The sequence below is a fragment of the Dermacentor silvarum genome, chromosome 6 (genome assembly GCF_013339745.2).
Source record: "Dermacentor silvarum isolate Dsil-2018 chromosome 6, BIME_Dsil_1.4, whole genome shotgun sequence".
In the NCBI taxonomy this organism is placed as follows: Eukaryota; Metazoa; Arthropoda; class Arachnida; order Ixodida; family Ixodidae; genus Dermacentor; species Dermacentor silvarum.
This window is the reverse complement of record NC_051159.1, coordinates 45,237,805-45,255,315: the sequence shown is the minus strand read 5'-3', so window position 1 is coordinate 45,255,315 and position 17,511 is coordinate 45,237,805. Positions and strand designations below refer to the sequence as shown.

General features: G+C 44.8%; 1 protein-coding gene across 1 annotated transcript in view; it reads left to right on the top strand.

Moving 5' to 3' along the window:
• The window catches only part of LOC119456636 (kinesin-like protein KIF28), a 97,309-nt gene that overhangs the window by 24,850 nt on the left and 54,948 nt on the right, over positions 1–17,511 (top strand). Inside the window, exons 13-22 of the mRNA XM_049668997.1 lie at positions 1,903–2,034; positions 2,846–3,000; positions 3,185–3,333; positions 4,896–5,030; positions 5,126–5,209; positions 5,292–5,354; positions 6,178–6,324; positions 11,441–11,566; positions 12,489–12,662; positions 16,770–16,850. Of these exons, the coding sequence (XP_049524954.1) occupies positions 1,903–2,034; positions 2,846–3,000; positions 3,185–3,333; positions 4,896–5,030; positions 5,126–5,209; positions 5,292–5,354; positions 6,178–6,324; positions 11,441–11,566; positions 12,489–12,662; positions 16,770–16,850 (1,246 nt within the window). The remainder of the gene's footprint in view (positions 1–1,902; positions 2,035–2,845; positions 3,001–3,184; positions 3,334–4,895; positions 5,031–5,125; positions 5,210–5,291; positions 5,355–6,177; positions 6,325–11,440; positions 11,567–12,488; positions 12,663–16,769; positions 16,851–17,511) is intronic.

Here is a 17,511-nt window from a genome sequence, read left to right as displayed (position 1 = left end):
CACGTGTACTTAAGGTAATTAAGATATTGCTGGACCAATAGCTATGCCTGACCAAATATAAGATAAATTGCACTTAGGCTAGAAAATACATAAGTATACAATATACACATCGCAGTATTATTATTAACCCGTCGTTGTGAACGAAAACTCAGATTCTTCTTTCTGGGGTTTTACGTGCCAAAGCCAGTTCTGATTATGAGGCACGCCGTAGTATAGGGCTCCGGATTAATTTTGACCACCTGGGGTTCTTTAACGTGCACTACAACGCAAGCACACGGGAGTTTTTGCATTTCGCCTCCATCGATATGCGGTGGCCGCGGCCGGGATTCGATCCAGGGATCTCGTGCTCCGCAGCGCAACGCCTTGACTGAGCCACCGCGGCGGGCAACGAAAACTCAGATGACTAGTGACAACGATGCATATATCTTCGTGGTCACTGCAAAGAGCACAAGACATTTGAAAGTTTTGCTAGTTAATGGCTCGAGCGCTCATCGTGCTGGACGGCATGCCAAAGGCCCTAGGTTGAGTCTATACGTTCATACGACCAATTAGCTATGGTAATGACGTTTTGTTTTTAACACAAAAGTGTTTTATGCCGGGCTCGACGGAAAATCGGTGCGCTATACGTGCGTCATGCTAGCATCATCAGGCCAATTTCCTGGCATCCCCACGAGCTAGCCCAACTTTGCTCTTCTGTAAGATGGTGGCATCTAGAAGAGTCCCATTCGACGAAATGTAGACAGGAAGGCGAGAGGAAATGGCACCCGCGGAAGGGGGAGGGGAGATCGCTTGGAGCCCTTGGGAAGAAGAGGCGAAGGAAAGCGGTGCGCCCGCCGGTTGCCCGCTTTTCATAGCATGCTCGTTTAAAGTCCTGAGACTGCTGCACTTTGAACAAGTGTATCGGCGCGCGCGCGCAATTCAGCCGGAGCTCTAACGCATCGTTTCGCCGAATATGCGCTCACCATCGCGTCAGATAAAGCTGTGGTGCTTGGTGGCCGCTCAAGTTCTGCGTGCGCTTCGCAACAGCGCATGCCTCCCGTGCTTGCTATCTATGTCATTACTTTGCCCTTGTCTTACTGTATTTACAAAGGATTGCACAATTATAGACATGAAGTTCTGAATGTGCCGGAAAGCTGCCACTCATGCCTAGAATACACGCGTCCTTTCATGTTATGACCGATTCCCTTGGAAATGTGGTGAACTATTTTTTTTTATTTTACTGCACGGCTGAATTTATTTGACTAATGCGGAAATAGATTTATTTTTGTTCCAGTATTTTCTCTATTAAACAAACCTAATGCAGCTGACTTTGACTGAATTTGACGCTTTCGTCGAAAGGCAGGAATTAACATACACTCGCGCTCATTAGCAAATGAACTAAGAAGAATCGCTAGTTGTCTTTATTTATGCTTGTTCTTCTAGGCAGTGATAGCAGTTGGGAGATATTATTGTGATAGCATTGACTCAGAGATATTACAAAGTGCATGGCGCGCGAGTGAAGACGGATATCCTTCAACGAGCTACATATGTGTGTTTGTGTATGTATGTTTTCAGTTGAATTTTTACTTACCCGCCGTGCTGGGTTTCAGTGTATAGGACACTCTGCTGCGGCAGGCAGGAGGTCGCGGGTTTGCTTCCCGGTAGCGGCGGCAGCCCATTTCATTGGAGCGCAATATATAAACGCTGGCTAGTGTTCCTTTACATGCTAACATACACAGGGAACTCTAACGCTGACGTATTGCACTTAGGATGGAAATGCTTTTGAAGCACCGCGCGCTCAAACGTAGAACGCCGTGCTTGCCGAGACTCACGTCAGGTTGTTGCAACATTTGTGGCATGTTGCGGGATACACATGAGACGTTCGTGTGCGACATTTTAACAATGTTTCTTGGGTGTCTTTAGGATTCAAGACAAACATGCCATTATTCAGAGGAGAGATACTGAAGTTACCGTGGAGAAGGGATGTCCCGAGGCAAAAGTTCTCGTGAACGGCTCACCTGTAACGTCTCCAGTGACACTTCGTCACAATGACAGGTCAGTTGCTTTTTTTAGATGCGAAGCAGCTTATGGCGGGGGCTTTATCCGTCCCTCCGTCCCGCGGCGTCCCACACCCCCACAGCGCATGCGCGTCCCCTCCCCCTCTCTGTCCTCTCCTACGCTCCCCCTTTCTCTCCTATAGGAATCCTCTATGTAGCGGCGCCCGCGTCCCCCACCCCCACAGCGCATGCGCGTCCCCTCCCCCTTTCTCTCCTCTCCTACGGCAGCGCGCCGCTCCGGATTCCTAGAGGAGAGAAAGGGGGCCCCTTTCTCTCCTCTAGGAATCCGGAGCGGCGCGCACGACAGGAGGTGCGACAGCTGCATACTCCGCTGGGGGTGCCACGGTAGTTCCGCGGTATGAAAATGACGGAGCGCGCGCGCCTCATTCTCTCTCCTGTGCAGCGCCGCGATCAACGCTCGGGCCGCTGCCGCAAAACCATCTCCCGCTCAAGCTAACTATCTCCCCGCTGCTTCGCATCCACACATAGTTCCCTTTAGCGGGAGAGGGAATAATTTTTTTCGCCAAATTGCCTTACTTAATAATTTTTAATAACGAGTCTCCTTTTGTTGAGGTTCTGCTTCAAAATGCGCATGTGTTTGTTGCTGTTTTTTTAAGTCGTATTCTTGCGTCATTTAGCAATATTTCGAACACAGTAGCCTGTGTGACAGCGAGAATTTGCTTGTTTATGTTGGTATTACCGCGAATGTTATAACACGTACCCACGAGGGCTACACAGCCAGGCTTTGAAGCTCAGAAGTGTTCCATCGCCGTCGCTCTGCCTCATTTCTTCGCTTTCTCTCGAGGCAGGATAGTCTTCGGCCAAACTCAGCTGTTCCTCTTCGTCAACCCGAGACAGCATGACAGGCACGACTTGACGAAGTTTCCAGATGTCACTTACGAAATGGCTCAGGAAGAAATCGCTCTCAGGGCGGGCATAAAGCTGCAAGATGACGACTCAATAGGTGAGAAGGAAGAAGCACATTTCGCTCACTAAATAACAACGAGAGGAAGATGGTATGTTTGGTTATGTCTTAACCACCATGAATGAAACTCCAAGCAGTAAATATTTTGTGAATGCGGCGTAACAGTACACGTAGTGTTTTGTTGTAAAGCTGGACGTGACAGAATGTTCGTGATGATTTTCAGAAACGGCGTTACTGAATCGAGATATGATAGAAGTTTTGCCCAAAATTGACGAAGCCAATGCAATGAGCGCAGAACTTGACAGGGGCGTCCATTTTGACATCTTGCTTGTATCGCCCCAGCTACTGGGAAGGCAGCTTGGTCGCACAGAGGTAAGTAAAAGAATTGTCTGCGTAAAATAGTGCAGCTTACATCTTTCTTTACTGATGGTATTGACTGTAGCGGCACTCTTGGTCTTCGTGTGTTCTATTAAAGTTATTTATGAGATATTGTGGGATGAACTTACAAGCTCAACAATAAGCTTTGTTTGTCTTAATCTGCAGTACATTCACTGACAAATAAATGCGACCTGACAAAGTTTCACAGCCTTAATCACACTTTTAACTAGCTAATACGTTAGGTGAACAGATGATTTGAAAAGATGGTGCGGTAAACGTAAAAAAACGTATTTCTCAGGAGCGAATTGTTGGGTAACATGAAATTTAGGAACTCTGCAAACATCGTCAAAAGCAATAATAATTTTAATGGACCAGGTAATTTAGAAGCTAATAAGTAAGCTTGGTGCTGCATATTTCGAGGCAGGAAACAATTTTAGCATTATATTATTTCGTAAGCCTTGATTTACCTTCACAATTTACGACTAAATAATGTTGTTTACAATTTTCGAACACAAGGTACGTTAGCGTTTCAAGCAAACTTTTGCTGGAATGTGTCAGGAGGCATCTTAAGTTGAAGAAAATGATATGCGCAGATCTGGGTTACAAATTGTGCGCTAGGTTCCCGAGCGGCTAATAAAACAAAAATGTCACGTGTTTTTGTATGACTGACGTTAGAATTATATGCTGTAAAGACGCATGTAAAAGGGTTTACATACATTAAATGTACAATAAGAGAAAGGTGTGCAACATGATTGTGCTGGTAACAACAAATAAAAGTAGTGAAAGAATAACGTTACGACAAGAATAAAGAAAAAAATAAGGCATATTGTAATATGAGACAGGTTAACTTCATGTATTCAAAACACTTCTAAAGAAAATTTATTTTTACTAATCAAGTTTTAGGTGCACTACTGTCTTAAGGTCACAGCATGGATCTGACCACACATTTCACTACTAAAATAATGCTTCATTTTTTTAGTGTATATTATTTCGATACTACATACGCTGGAAATGTTTCAATATCTGAACATTGAAATATTTGTCTCGGTCTTCTTATATATTTCAAGTACAAAAAATATCTCACGACTTTCCTTTGGATGAATAGATGCTCACATATGAACATGTGTGCCTTAATAGTCCAAGCAGCCTTTTTAATGCACAAGCGAGAAGAACTTTGTCATGCCCTCTGATAGACGGTAATGGTACCCTTGGGGTGCTGGAATTAAGGAGCTTGAGTATTTTCCTAATTTTTATAGCTTAATGACGGCGAAGCTTCTAGTTTTAGGGCTGCTGCGGTTCCCGTGCTTAGTGGCTTCATATTACTTAGAAAGGCTATACAACTCATATAAACGAAGAGCCCATGTGCCAGAAGTGAACTAGGAAAGCAAGAGAAACGAGTATAATTGCTTCGTAAAAGCACGTCATTCATCATGCTTTGCGAGATGGTATTAGAGATAAATTGCGCTCAGAGTTTGCACAATGCACGACTGCTGTTTGCATTGTATATCTTCATAGGGCTAAGTTGAAACTAATATTTCATTTTTATATGACTCTAGGTATACGTAAAGGCTAGATATCTGAAAGCTGAACACGAATTTGATTGGACAAAAGAGAAATTTCTGAGCCGTGTATTTGCCATGAAAGAAATGTACAGCAAGTACGAGAACGGCGAGGAGTGGGAAGTTGATGAGGTAAGTGACATAAAACCGTTACCTATTCATTCATGTGTCCCAGCATTGACTTCTAGAGTGCCTTGCAACTCTGTGTATTAACTTCGCACTTGCAGGAACGAGACCCTTTTTTAGAGGATCCCAACACGGAAGTCAGGATAGGGACTGTGCAAGTGTACTTACAGCCACTTGCCTACATGGTAAGTAATTAAATATGAAAGTTCTGTATGTTGACTGACGGAATCTGATTCTTCGAATCTAAATCATACTTATTTTGTACAGGTCGATCTGAGAGAACAACTGGAGATCCTAAACTTCAAAGGAGAAGAAGTTGGAATTCTCAACGTAAGAAAACATTACACAGAATATTTGCTGTCCATGCCAGCCGAATATCTCGCTTGAGTGATCTCCTCTAAGCAGGACTTTTATTTTGCATTGGAATGGTTTGGCCAGATTTGTCACCGTGCGCACAATGCATTCTATTACACTCACCATCCTCCAAACAAAACCAAACAAATTAATTTATGACTCAGTTGTACGTATAAGTACGGATTAGGTCAAGCTATTACAACCACAGCAATTTTTGGAAACAGGATATGGTCGTTGAATTTTTTTGAGCTGAAGAATCTGCTAGAGCACATTTGACGAAGAAAAATAATCTTAAGCTAGAATACATGTCTTCAGGTGAATGAACATACTCGGTGGGGAAGTTAGCATTTGTCTTAAATGGCAGAAAGCTAATGTAGAAGAAGGTTACACAGGTTTCCAATAAATCAAATTTCTCAGCAGAATAAAATATGCGCAGGTAAGGGGACCTAACTCGGAAGAATATCTCTACGTAATTAACTAATCTGCTTAGTAGCAGAATATAAATGTCGGTAAATTTATTGAGAACATGATGTGCGAGACACTTATTAACCAGACGAGTTGCAGTCATAAAATGAATTGCAGAAACACCTAAATGCAGGGCAGAATGCATTTATGGCTTTCAAAAACAAATTCTTTTCAGGTCAGGCTGAATAACTTCAGCCTGGCCTGAAAGGGCGAAATCAAAATATAACAGCATGGCAGCAATGTTACAGGGAAGAAATACAGCCTGTTTTCTACCCTGCGCTAAGGGTATAGTATTGGGAGATTGAATATTTAGGACAACTTCTTTTTTTTACAGGTTGAGATGAAACCATGCTCAGAATCTGGCCGAGAATACACTGAAAAAGACATCGTCTTCCTGGACAGCCCAGGAGAACTGGTTGGCCGAGATCTGAACTTTGTTGTTCGCATCCTAAACTGCCGTTCATTACCGAAACGGTTTACAGTAAGTCTAGAGTTCTGCGGAGCATACGGCACTGCACGAACGAATCTCTGATCGAAAAGGCTCTCTTACATGGCAAACACGAATTTCATCAACACAGTGCAGTGCTTATCTGTTTCTCTTTATTCTTTCCTTAAAGTAAGCAAATTGACTAATATTGATAGTAGCTTTAATCTCCGAAAGTCATTTCTAAAGTGATGATAAATTTCTATGTGTAGAAAAGAATCTATCGCTGCAGAAAACAAACATCCGCGCTGCTACCATCATCATCATCATCATCATCATCATCAGCCTATATTTATGTCCACTGCAGGATGAAGGCTTCTCCCTGCGCTTTCGCTTTCCAATTACCCCTGTCTTGCGCTAGCTGATTCCAACTTGCACCTGCAAATTTATTAACTTCATCCCCCCATCTAGTTTTCTGCCATCATTGACTGCGCTTCCCTTCTCTTAGCATCCATTCTGTAACTCTAATGGTCTACCTGTTATCCATCCTACGCATTACATGGCCTGCCCAGCTCCATTCTTTTCTCTTGATGTCAACTAGAATATCGGTTATCCCTGTTTGCTCTCTGATCCACACCGCTCTCTTGGTGGCGTGGAGCAGAGGTAGAACACCCGGCTTCTAATCGTGCTGCAATACTGGGGTTATATTTAAAGCTTCCACAGTGCCACGTAGAATGAAAAAGCACCGCATATCCACGAAGTGAATGATGATGAGTGGGCGAAGCAGCAGGGGATCATTCGGTTAACCGTGAAGCCCCCAACGCTGGCAAGCAGACCCAGAGGCGGCGAGAGCGCGGGAAGCGGTGGCAAAACGCCGGAAGCATTCTCTACCTGAGGTTGGTGGCGCCGATGCTCGGTTCAAGCGCGAGCTTCGCGAGTCCTGAGCTCCGGGTCCGCTTGCCGGCGTTGCCATGCTGCAGCAGCTTGGCGAGCCCTCGACCCCGTTTGCAGTTGAACCGCCACTCTCGCCTTTTCATCCGTAGCGGCCGCGCCGTTATCAGAAGCGACCGTTATCATCAATAGCTGAAGAGAGAAAGAGAGCGCGCATCGGGAATGAACGCCCGTGTGCACCGCAGCGCCCCTAGCGGACTCCATGCAAACGAGAGGTACGGACGACGACGAGGGGGGGGGGGGAGGGACAAGGCTCGGCCCTAAGGTGCTTCGCCCCTAAAATAGTGATAAGCAGATTTAGGTCGCCATCAGGGTGCAGTTTTTCCACATAGCTAGACCTAAATCAAAACGGCTTTGTTGTTGTTTGAGAACTGTTCAAGAACGGGAAGGTAGGCTAATTTACGAGTATGTGCACACACATGAGCGTCTTATGGTTATTGTTGAACTTAAAGCGATGCAAGTAGATTTCGCAGCAACCTACAGGGCAGCAAAGAGAGAGCGAGGCAAAGAAACGGATTAACTGCATAACTCCGGTGGGCTACGTACCATTTACTTTGGAAAGATATACGGGGTATACAAGATGAAGGAAAATGTGGAAGAATGAACACTAAAGATGTGCATGTGTTGGTGCTGTCAGTCAGTCTTTGAAGGCACCACATATTCGTATCCAGTGTCAATGCCACACCAACACTGAGACAGAACAAAATGACCAGTCACAATTTGTCGCACAATCCGGTGTTCCTTAGAAAACAAGTAAACGCATAAAAGTTAGCTTATTGTAAGCAAGAAAATTAAGTAGGACTGTCAAAGCATATTTCTTGTTCAGCTCGGGCCTAAACCCAGCTAGGGCCTAACCGTGCCTAAAAAGGTTTTAGTTTTGTCGCGTTGACCGGCTTTGGCGCGTTTTTATGCCCAACACTTTGTCTTCAGTGCTTGTCAATTCGGTGTCCCGGACAAGTTGCTCTTTGATGAAAGAACTTGCACTTACCAGCCGTGAAACTTTATCCCATGATTACTCAGGCGCTACAGCACGTGCTCGACTCTTTCCCTGCACTCGTACATTTCGCCAGATATGACAACATAGTGCAAGTAGCAGGCAGTTGTCGGCAAGCCGCCCAAGATTTGGTCCATTGCTGCTTCGAACACGGCAGGCGCGCAGGCCACGCCATAAGGCAAGCGCTTGAATCTAAACAACTACGTGTTCACAATCAGCACTTCTTGTGCTCGCTCATCTAATTCAAGCTGTAGATACGCTGTTGACAGGTCAGTGACGGAGAAGACGATTCCGCCTTGCAATGTAGTGAAAATGTCCTCTTGTATGGACAGAGGGTAATGGTCAATTTTTATTGCCGAATTGAGAGTGACACGGTACTCACAGCATAGCCATAGCCCGTTATGTTTTTTTAGGCACGATAACGAGTTATGTCGTACAAGGCTGCGCCTTACACGGTAAACAACCCCTGCTTTATTCATGATCACATATTGTTGCTCCATGTGCTCGCAAAGAGGGTATATCACTGGCCGCACTCTACAAATGACCGGACTAAACCATTATTTCAGCTTAATACCGGTTTTTAAGCCCTTGGTCGCGTCATAACCAGGTTCAAACACCTCATGGTAGTTTTTGCTTAGCGAGCCTTCTTTACCCGCTATGTTCACGCTCGTAACTTCATGCTACTTAATGCTAATTTTGCTCAGCCAGTCCCGACCAAGCTTTACTGGCATCCTTGCACCTTCGGTATCCTGTGGTGTGTCTAGCGGCAATGAATAGCATCATCGTAATATCGAGCATCAACATCACTTCTGCCCTTTATGGCGACAGGCATGCCATTGTGAGTAACTAAGTTTGCATTTACTTCTCTGAAGCTAGCATTGGGGAAGTGCTTTACGCACTCCATTGGGGAAGTGCTTTACGCACTCAGTTTCGGAAACAATTGACACGGCAGCGCCAGTATCCTACTCCATGGGTACTTTTCAATGTAGCTTTGACGTATTCACAATGGCAGGCATGGTCGAACTCCGGTCGGTATGGCATAGCGTCAGTAATTTATGATCTGCGACAACATTTTCAAGCTGATTACAAGCACATTTTGAAGCCTTGGTGTTACAGATTTTAGCTACGAGCCCTTTCTTCCGACATTTGTAGGAGGTACTATTCATGAATGGAAACTTACTGGCTGTCACACACCCCGTGAACTATGCGCCAACGCCCGGGTGAAATTCCAAAGCCCACTTATCAGCTTCAGAAAATAACCCCACGAAAGCACGGACAATTAATAAGAGGCCTTCTGGTGTGCCAGGGAGCGCTGGTTGTGGTCCAAAGACCGAGTCAGAGCCCAGAGTTATCAAAACGCAACAAAAATATATTTTCAAATAAGGCAGTTACATACACATATGCACACTTCGGCTATGCACATACAAATACAATTCAGATGGGTGTTAACAAAACTCGGAAAAATAATTAACGACAAGCACTAAGAGTTCAACATGTACAGTACAGAATGAATAGGAACAGAACGTGTTCACTCGTATTCAGCCGTGCTGGTCTTGAGCCGGGTGATCTCGGCGTAGCATGAGGCAAATCTGAAAGAAGGAACTTCTTCCAGAAACGCAGACATTAGAGAAACTCGTCGACTAACTTGCCGGGGAATCCCCTTCTTCCACAGACGGTCAGTCTTCACGTCACATCTCTTCACCGGCGCGGTCTGATTCTCCTACTAATTCCTGCTCGGCGCTTTTATTGCCTTCGCCGGCGTTTCTCGAACGTTTTGACGGAGTCGTGCTTCCATAGCATGAACAAAGCCTGGGAATCTTCTAGACATTTCTCTCGTTTTCGACCGCGGCCGCGGAAACGTCTTCTAGGAGGGTGGCGACTCATCCGTTGGCGCACGCTCGGGCTGTCGCCCTCCTCCTCCTCTCTCTCTGCTCGCCCTGTGAGAGGGTGTTTCGGCATGCGCCATTTTTCCTTTCTCTCGATACCGTAGCGTTCCCGTATCTTGTAGAAGCTTCTAGTCCCCGTTGATAACGTCGACTGCCTGTGCCATATGCGCTCTCTCCCTCAGTCGAAGCTGCCACGGGGCCGACGTGCTTCATTGCTGGCTTGGATGATTCGCAGTGCGTGCTTTAATTATGCGCTTTTTTGTGACACTGGTGCATGGTTTCCACCACAGCGATCTCTCAGAGCTTCAGTCTTCTTCTTCTTTCTGGGGTTTTACGTGCCAAAACAAGTTCTGACTATGAGGCATGCCATAGTGGAGGGCTCCTGATTAATTTTGACCACCTGGGGTTCCTATGCAACGCTATTCTTGCAGTTCTCTCTCTGACCTTCTTGCCCGTACTTGCGTTTTGATACTGTACTGTTACCTATCTTTGCGAGTGAATTTCGGGAAAGTTAGCTGCGAGAACATCGCTAATCGCCGAAACTATTTGCTGTGTATCATTAGTGGCTGCTTTTGTAGCCACCGCAATTGGGCAGGGGCACTCTCAGGTCAATTCGATGTCTGACTTCGCTAACAGTTGGCAGAGTATAGCATCAGCCTCAAGACAAGCAATTAGTCGGTCTCGAAGAGCTTCCTCTAGAAAAGCGCCGAAATCGCCCGTGGCTGTCAATTTCATGAGACCCACGATAGAGTCTGCCACGCTTTCATGTTGCTCTTATTTGGTTTGGTGGAAGCGATACCTTTTCGTCACAATTGAGCTCCTGGGGTGCCGCCAATTTGTTGTAACGGACAGCAATACTTTCTTCCACAACAGCTTTATTTACTGAGGGGCAAGCTGGCAGCCTCAAAGAACCACTACACACTAGAAAAAATATAGCCTAAATATTTTAATATACAAATGAAATATTCTTTCACATGCGCAGAACGAACATTTCAATACAGAAGCGCCGATAAACATATGTTGGCGCGAGCGTTGTATGCGCGCTGTGGATACAAGTATTTAATCAGCCCTCAAGGTGGAAGTCTGGGAGATGTGTTTGATGTTCCTAGGAAATAATGAACTAAGGATGAGAGCGCAAAGCGTTGCATATTTGTCTCGACCTTTTAGAAAGATTAACTTGCATCAGCGTTCTCGAAAAGGCGTCCTCCGTGTTTCATCGAAACACTCTTTTGGCCACCAAAATTTAAACAATACGTTTCAAATTTTTATACCATAAACATACCTAGAAACTGTGAATTCATATGTAACACAATAATTTACAGTGTGGTTTATTCATTTTCAGGATGTAAGGTGTAAATATCGTATGTTCAAAGACGAAGAGGACACAGCAACGGAGGCGGTTTCCGGAACTTCTGACCCAGATTTCAACCACACGAAAACCTTCTCCTACCGGCCCGCTACTGTGGAGGTAAAATAGCAACATTGCAAACCACGAGTACATCTTTTTATATCTCAGCGAATCTGTTCAACGGCTTCGTGTAATGTTACATTTTCTCTGCAGCGAATTTATATGTGTATTCATGTTAGCGACAATTGTTTCGCTAAAGCTCAAAATTTTGCAATTTCGAAACGTTTATCCACTGAATCCCTGGAAGCCCAGCTAATGCAAGAAACGCTGAAGCAGCTTGACTAGACCTAGCCCACAATTGCAAGAGGCTAACAGTCAAGATCCGTCATTACTCACTTTTAGTATCAGACCTTCAAGAGTGTGTAAAAAGAAAACAAGTTAATCATCAGTGATTAAAACTTAGAAAAGAGTCTGAAGGCTGGCATGCATCCATGGTGGAAGAAAAGAGTGATGAAAAACGGAAAGAAGGAAGAACACAGGACGAATGCTTCGGTATAAAACTGACTTAAGCATTCATGTTATTACAAGATTGCGAAAGCGTAATTGTATGGAACACTTAAGGAAATAAACGGCACTTAAGGCTTCAAGAACAACTACGCAACATAGGAGAATGCAAATATTTGACCGGAGCTGCTTTTGTTCATAACAGCATGTGTTTATGCATGTTCAGTATGAAAGCAATATTGCAAGCTAATGTTTTCTGGTTATGAGATGTCTGAATTTTCCGAATTCTGTTAAAAAGGTGAACGCACACTCCAGAAATCAGTCAAATACACGTATAATTTATTCAGGCGTTAGCACCTTTATCAGCTCCTTGTAATTATCCAGAACGACAAAAATAATTCTCTTTTAAATGGTGGCTCCTAGATTGCTTCACCCTGTCAGCTATAATGAATGCAATAATAATTATTTCCGCGCCAATTTGGTCTCTCAGTACCACTTTCCTTCTTTCTTTCATACAATCTACCCTGGGCATGAGCAGCTGGTGGAGTACCTGTCGGATTCGTACGTGGCCATTTCAGTCTGGGGAATCCAGGTGACACCGATACCAGCTGAAGGCATCCGTCCCAAAGGAAGAGCGCTCAAGAAGAACTTTCAGGAGAACCTCATCAACCAGACCAACGCGCTTATGAATGGGTTCCGCATCAACGGCAGGGTAAGCATGCCATGTACACAAACTCAAGAAACATGATTGTAGTGCATGAGTCATTCAAAATAGGGGGGCGCTAAGTCATTAGGCTACTATCAAAACGCTTCTCATTCGATAATCCGAAGTAAACGTAATAATGCTCCCAGTTTATCATCCAGTTAATGTTCCTGTATACAGTAGTGCGTTCGCCCCAAGACTTTCGCATTTGACTAAGAGGTGAACAAGGCGGAACGAATTCAAAGAAATGAATCCAGGAAGCCGCGTCGAGCTATGGACAATTATGAGTGAAGCTAAGGCAGAAGTCTGCGCTTTGTCTTTGCCCTGCCTTGCAAAGATTGCTTGAGCTTTTTCCAATAGGTTTTCTTGCTTACAATACATGTTCATCTCGCTCAGCCTAGCCGTAAAACGCTTTTGCATTAAAGGACTGAATCACTGGAAGACCGCACACAATTTTTATAAGGAAGAGGTGAACAGAAGGGGGTCCACAAAGAATCAACGGTTTACTTGAATAATTTTGTTCAGTGGTTATAAAGGTAGCCGGCAGCTAAAACAGCGCCTTGCAGAAATTTATTACTTCTTTTATATATTCTTACTGTCCTCTTCGTGGATTCAAATATAGGAACGTTTTGCCGTTATAATTGACGACACAGTTCGATGGTTCAATGCCCTACAAGGCTGGCTGCCGTAGCTTCTGGGGGCTGCTGAAGAACGCAATTGCAGTATCTGATAGTAACCATCAAATGAATGACCAAATGCTGGCCGGATTCCCGAGTGCAATCGCGAACAGCGAAAACTTAAGCAACATTACGCCTTCACTGTGCATATGAACGTATATACGCGTACAGACAGTAATGGAGCCTGTGTGTGGCTGGCTGGATGACCTCGTGTATTGAGTAGCCTCTTTCAAAAGTATAGTAGTGGAGGGTGCCACCCAGCTTGCCATTTTCACCGTTCTGCAAGGGGCTATCGTGAGTACATTGAATACATAAAAAATTAACAAGACAGAGTTCTCACCAGAGAACCAAATCAGTTTAATTTCCAAGCACTGTACCAATTCCCCGCCACCCACCTCAGAACCCACAAAATAAATTAATTAATTAAAAATAAATATCAAGACTTTCGGAACAGCCAGCATTGACGTATTTGTTAGTGGCGTAAATAATTACGTGTCCACGTTGCCAAAACTCTTCAACGCATGAAGCTAACATGACAGAGTCAGGTAGCGCATTCCAATCAGTAATACTTCTAGGAATACAAACTGTACCTTAAACAGTCATTTTTGATTTCAAGTGGTTCAGTATACTGGCTATGAGCAATCTATGGATGTTTCATTTGCTGAGATTTTGAAATACTTCTGTTTGTGAGCAAGCAAGTGTTCATTCATGATGAAGTAAGCACATTTCAGACACTCACATCTAAGACGCAAATTTGGAGACTAGATATGCCTCTCAAAATAATTTTGGGTTAAGACAAAAATGTAGACTTCATTCTGTGTCGGTCTTCTAAGCCAGCACTCCTTTGGTGGCCTTCTTCTTTTCGCCACCACACTACAGTGTACTAGATTAGGGGAATGGGTCCAACGAGGGCTCTGCGCTGATGCATTTTTTATTGAAAACCAGGTAGCGCCACCGTCGCCTTCTCCCGAATGAGCGGCCCCGCTCACCTTGTCGCGTCGGAGACCCTACCGCAGCTGCATGGAGCTTTGGCAGGCGGGTACTCGGTGGCGGTAACACTGAGATTATTTCCCACCGATCTATTGTAAATAAAATGGAAAAAGAGCGGCGGAAAGAACGCAAAGGACGCGACGACGGTGGTGCGTCGAGCAGACGACAGCTAGTCAGCCCGCGAGCTCGCCTCAGCCAATGAGCACTGCCGAAACAGCCGGAGCAAACGTTTATTGGCTGGAGATTTAAAATAAGGCGACGGCAGCGCCGCCACAATTTCCGCGTTTTTTGCTTCACTCTCGACACTTGCTAAGGCGTACGCTGGACCCACTCCCCCGTTCTAGTACACTCTAACCCCACATTCGTTCTTTTTCCTCAATTATCTTTTGACGTCATGGACTTGCGTACGTAGGGCAACTACGCACACATCTATCTATGCATATGTACTGGAACTTGTTAATTAAACATATAAGATCGTGGGATTGAATTCCGACCATGGCGGCCGCATTTCAATGGAGGCGAAATGCACAAGCGCCCGTGTGCTTGCGTTATAGTGCACGTTAAGGATCCCCATGGTGGTCAAAATATAATCCGGAGCCCTCCACCATGGCGTGCCTCATAATCAGAACTGGTTTTGGCACGTAAAACCCCAGAAAGGAGAATGTTAATAAAACATATGGTGATTTCCGTGTTATATACGCACCCTATATGAATGAAGAATATAGTAATCACCGAATATATTTCAAATAAATTCCTTTCTCACACGCTTTGAACATTGTAACACTACTATTGCGGTATCCTCTGACATTTTTTATTCGATTTCATTTTTCGCTGGTGAAATATAGTTTGATAACTATCTTCCTCCCCACTCATCTGTCAAATTCGCTCTTTCTGCATTTTCTCCTTTACACTGAAGACACTTTTCTCTTGCGCTGCCCACGCCATTACCGTAATACTCACTTTGTATGACCACTCTCTTCCCAGGAGCACCCCGGTAGATTGTTCATAGATCAAGCGCATTCTGCCTGTATATTTATATGGAAGTTGTCGTTCTGTTAATGGACCCCTTCCACCTTTGCCGAGTAGCCAACCGGAACTACCACTGCTTAACCACTCTGCCTTTCTATACTCCCTTTCTCTCTCTTTCTACCACTGTGTGAAAATGATCCAATGAGGTATTCACAAGCGGGTCTTGACTCAAATTAGTTCAGCGACCCTTCTGAGTTGAGCGCAGCATAACGCCTGGACTGGCGTAGGTCCTGCCCTTTAACAGTCTTCTAGAATTCCGGCGACACGTGGTTGCTTGAGTGACGCACCTAATCTCTCGTCACCATGTCCTATACTAATGCGCAGGACGTTTGGCTGTACTCCTTTCGCAGGACGTTGAAACTGTTGCTCTCAGGATGGCTTTAGGGCATCGTGTACTACGCTCAACGTCTCCTACAACATATTATTCCTGCACTCGCTAGACTATGCGTCTGCCGCTGCTGTAAGGGAGAAAGAAAATTTGTGCACAGTGTTCGTAGAGCACACGAGTATCCCAGCAAACGGAAGGCGCTGATCAAGCGTCGCCGTTGGCGAAAAGTAACGTATTATGACTACATTACCTAGTTGTGTGAAATAATGCGTCAGGCAAGACTGTAACATTATCTATGGCTCCTGCGCTATGTATTCGTCTTGTAGGTAACGCTAGACGTAACATTGTAGTCTAGAAGCACGGCACCTGAGGCTACGTGGTGTGAGAGAGAGAAATAATTTTCACGAGTGTGTGAGAGAGAGACAAACAATGACTTAGTTAGCTAGTGCACAGGGACCTGCTACTCTGTCCAGCGGAAAAAGGAAAGGGGCCACAAGAAGTGATGAAAGATGACGATGAGTGAAACACCGAGTTAAGGTTACGCCCAGATGAATCCGGCAAGGCACACTTGCTTGGCTTCGCGTGACTTTAACCGCGAGGCGAAAAGTCCTGCCAAAGTCTTATTTCCTACAGGCGCCTCAACCGATGGCCTCGTCGAACCCAGTAATTTGCTATGCAGCATCACATGAGCGCAGTCATTATGTAAACCCAATAGTTTACATCACTTCCCCAGTACCGTATCTTTACGTCGACAATTTTCGAAATTGTGGTTTAGCCACCATCAGCTAGCTGGTGTCCGGCCTAGCCTTAGTGTCCAGGTATCCTTAGGAAAGTAACAGAGTAGCCGTTCTGCTGCGCAATATTGTGTACCTCTGCCACATCTAATGCTGACACCTAATACTGGCCTCTTCCCGAGAATGAATGAATCAATGGCTTGCAGTGATGACTTTGTGCCAGAGTGCGTAGGCCATGTGCGTGGTGTCAGGCAGGGGGCAAAATGTCTGTTACACGACATATAATTCCGAATTATATTTTTCACAGACGAACCTCAAATATTTTGATTATTTGTTGCTTTTATTTTTCGTTTCGCAGAATGTCGATCCTAACAAGCAAAGCATCATCGTTGAGTTACTGCTCATGAAGAAGCAACAGGCCCGACAAAACCAAAAACTGGTACGTAGAGAATAATTTTACGCGCCTCATTTGCGCGATATTTATTTGCTCATACATTGGGAAGAGACAAACATCAGTGGGGCAACATAAGCTAGGACTATAGGTGTGATCTAAAGAAAAAGAATGGTAAATGAAGCCTAGGGTTCTGTCCTTTGTAAGCTCCTTTTCACATCTGGTCCGTAGCTTCACCAGGTCATGTCTCGGTGAGCGTTGGCTGTTTGCCGGAACGCTGGAACAACGCGCGCACAACAGCAGTCACTGACCGAGGCTTGTTAAAGGTGCTCATATAGACGACTTCATGTTACATTCATCGGCCTACTACCATATTGGACTTTTATACAAACTATTTTTCAAGAATATGTGCAATGATTTGGTCATCACGGTCAGAAAGCATAAAACGCGCCTCTGTAACAATTTAAATTGCATGTGGATTTACCATACAGTACCGAGCATTGGTGGTTAGAAAACGCCCGTCACGTCTGCTAAATACTGCTACCGCTGATGGAGACTGCTGCGCTGATTGTGTATTCGATTCTGTACCGCGGTAGCCACACATCGATGACGTGGAACGCAATCCTGAATGTCGCGTTAAGTAACACGTTAAAAGATGACCAAACTATGCATAAGTGGCGTCGTAGCGCAACACTACACCAATTAGGCA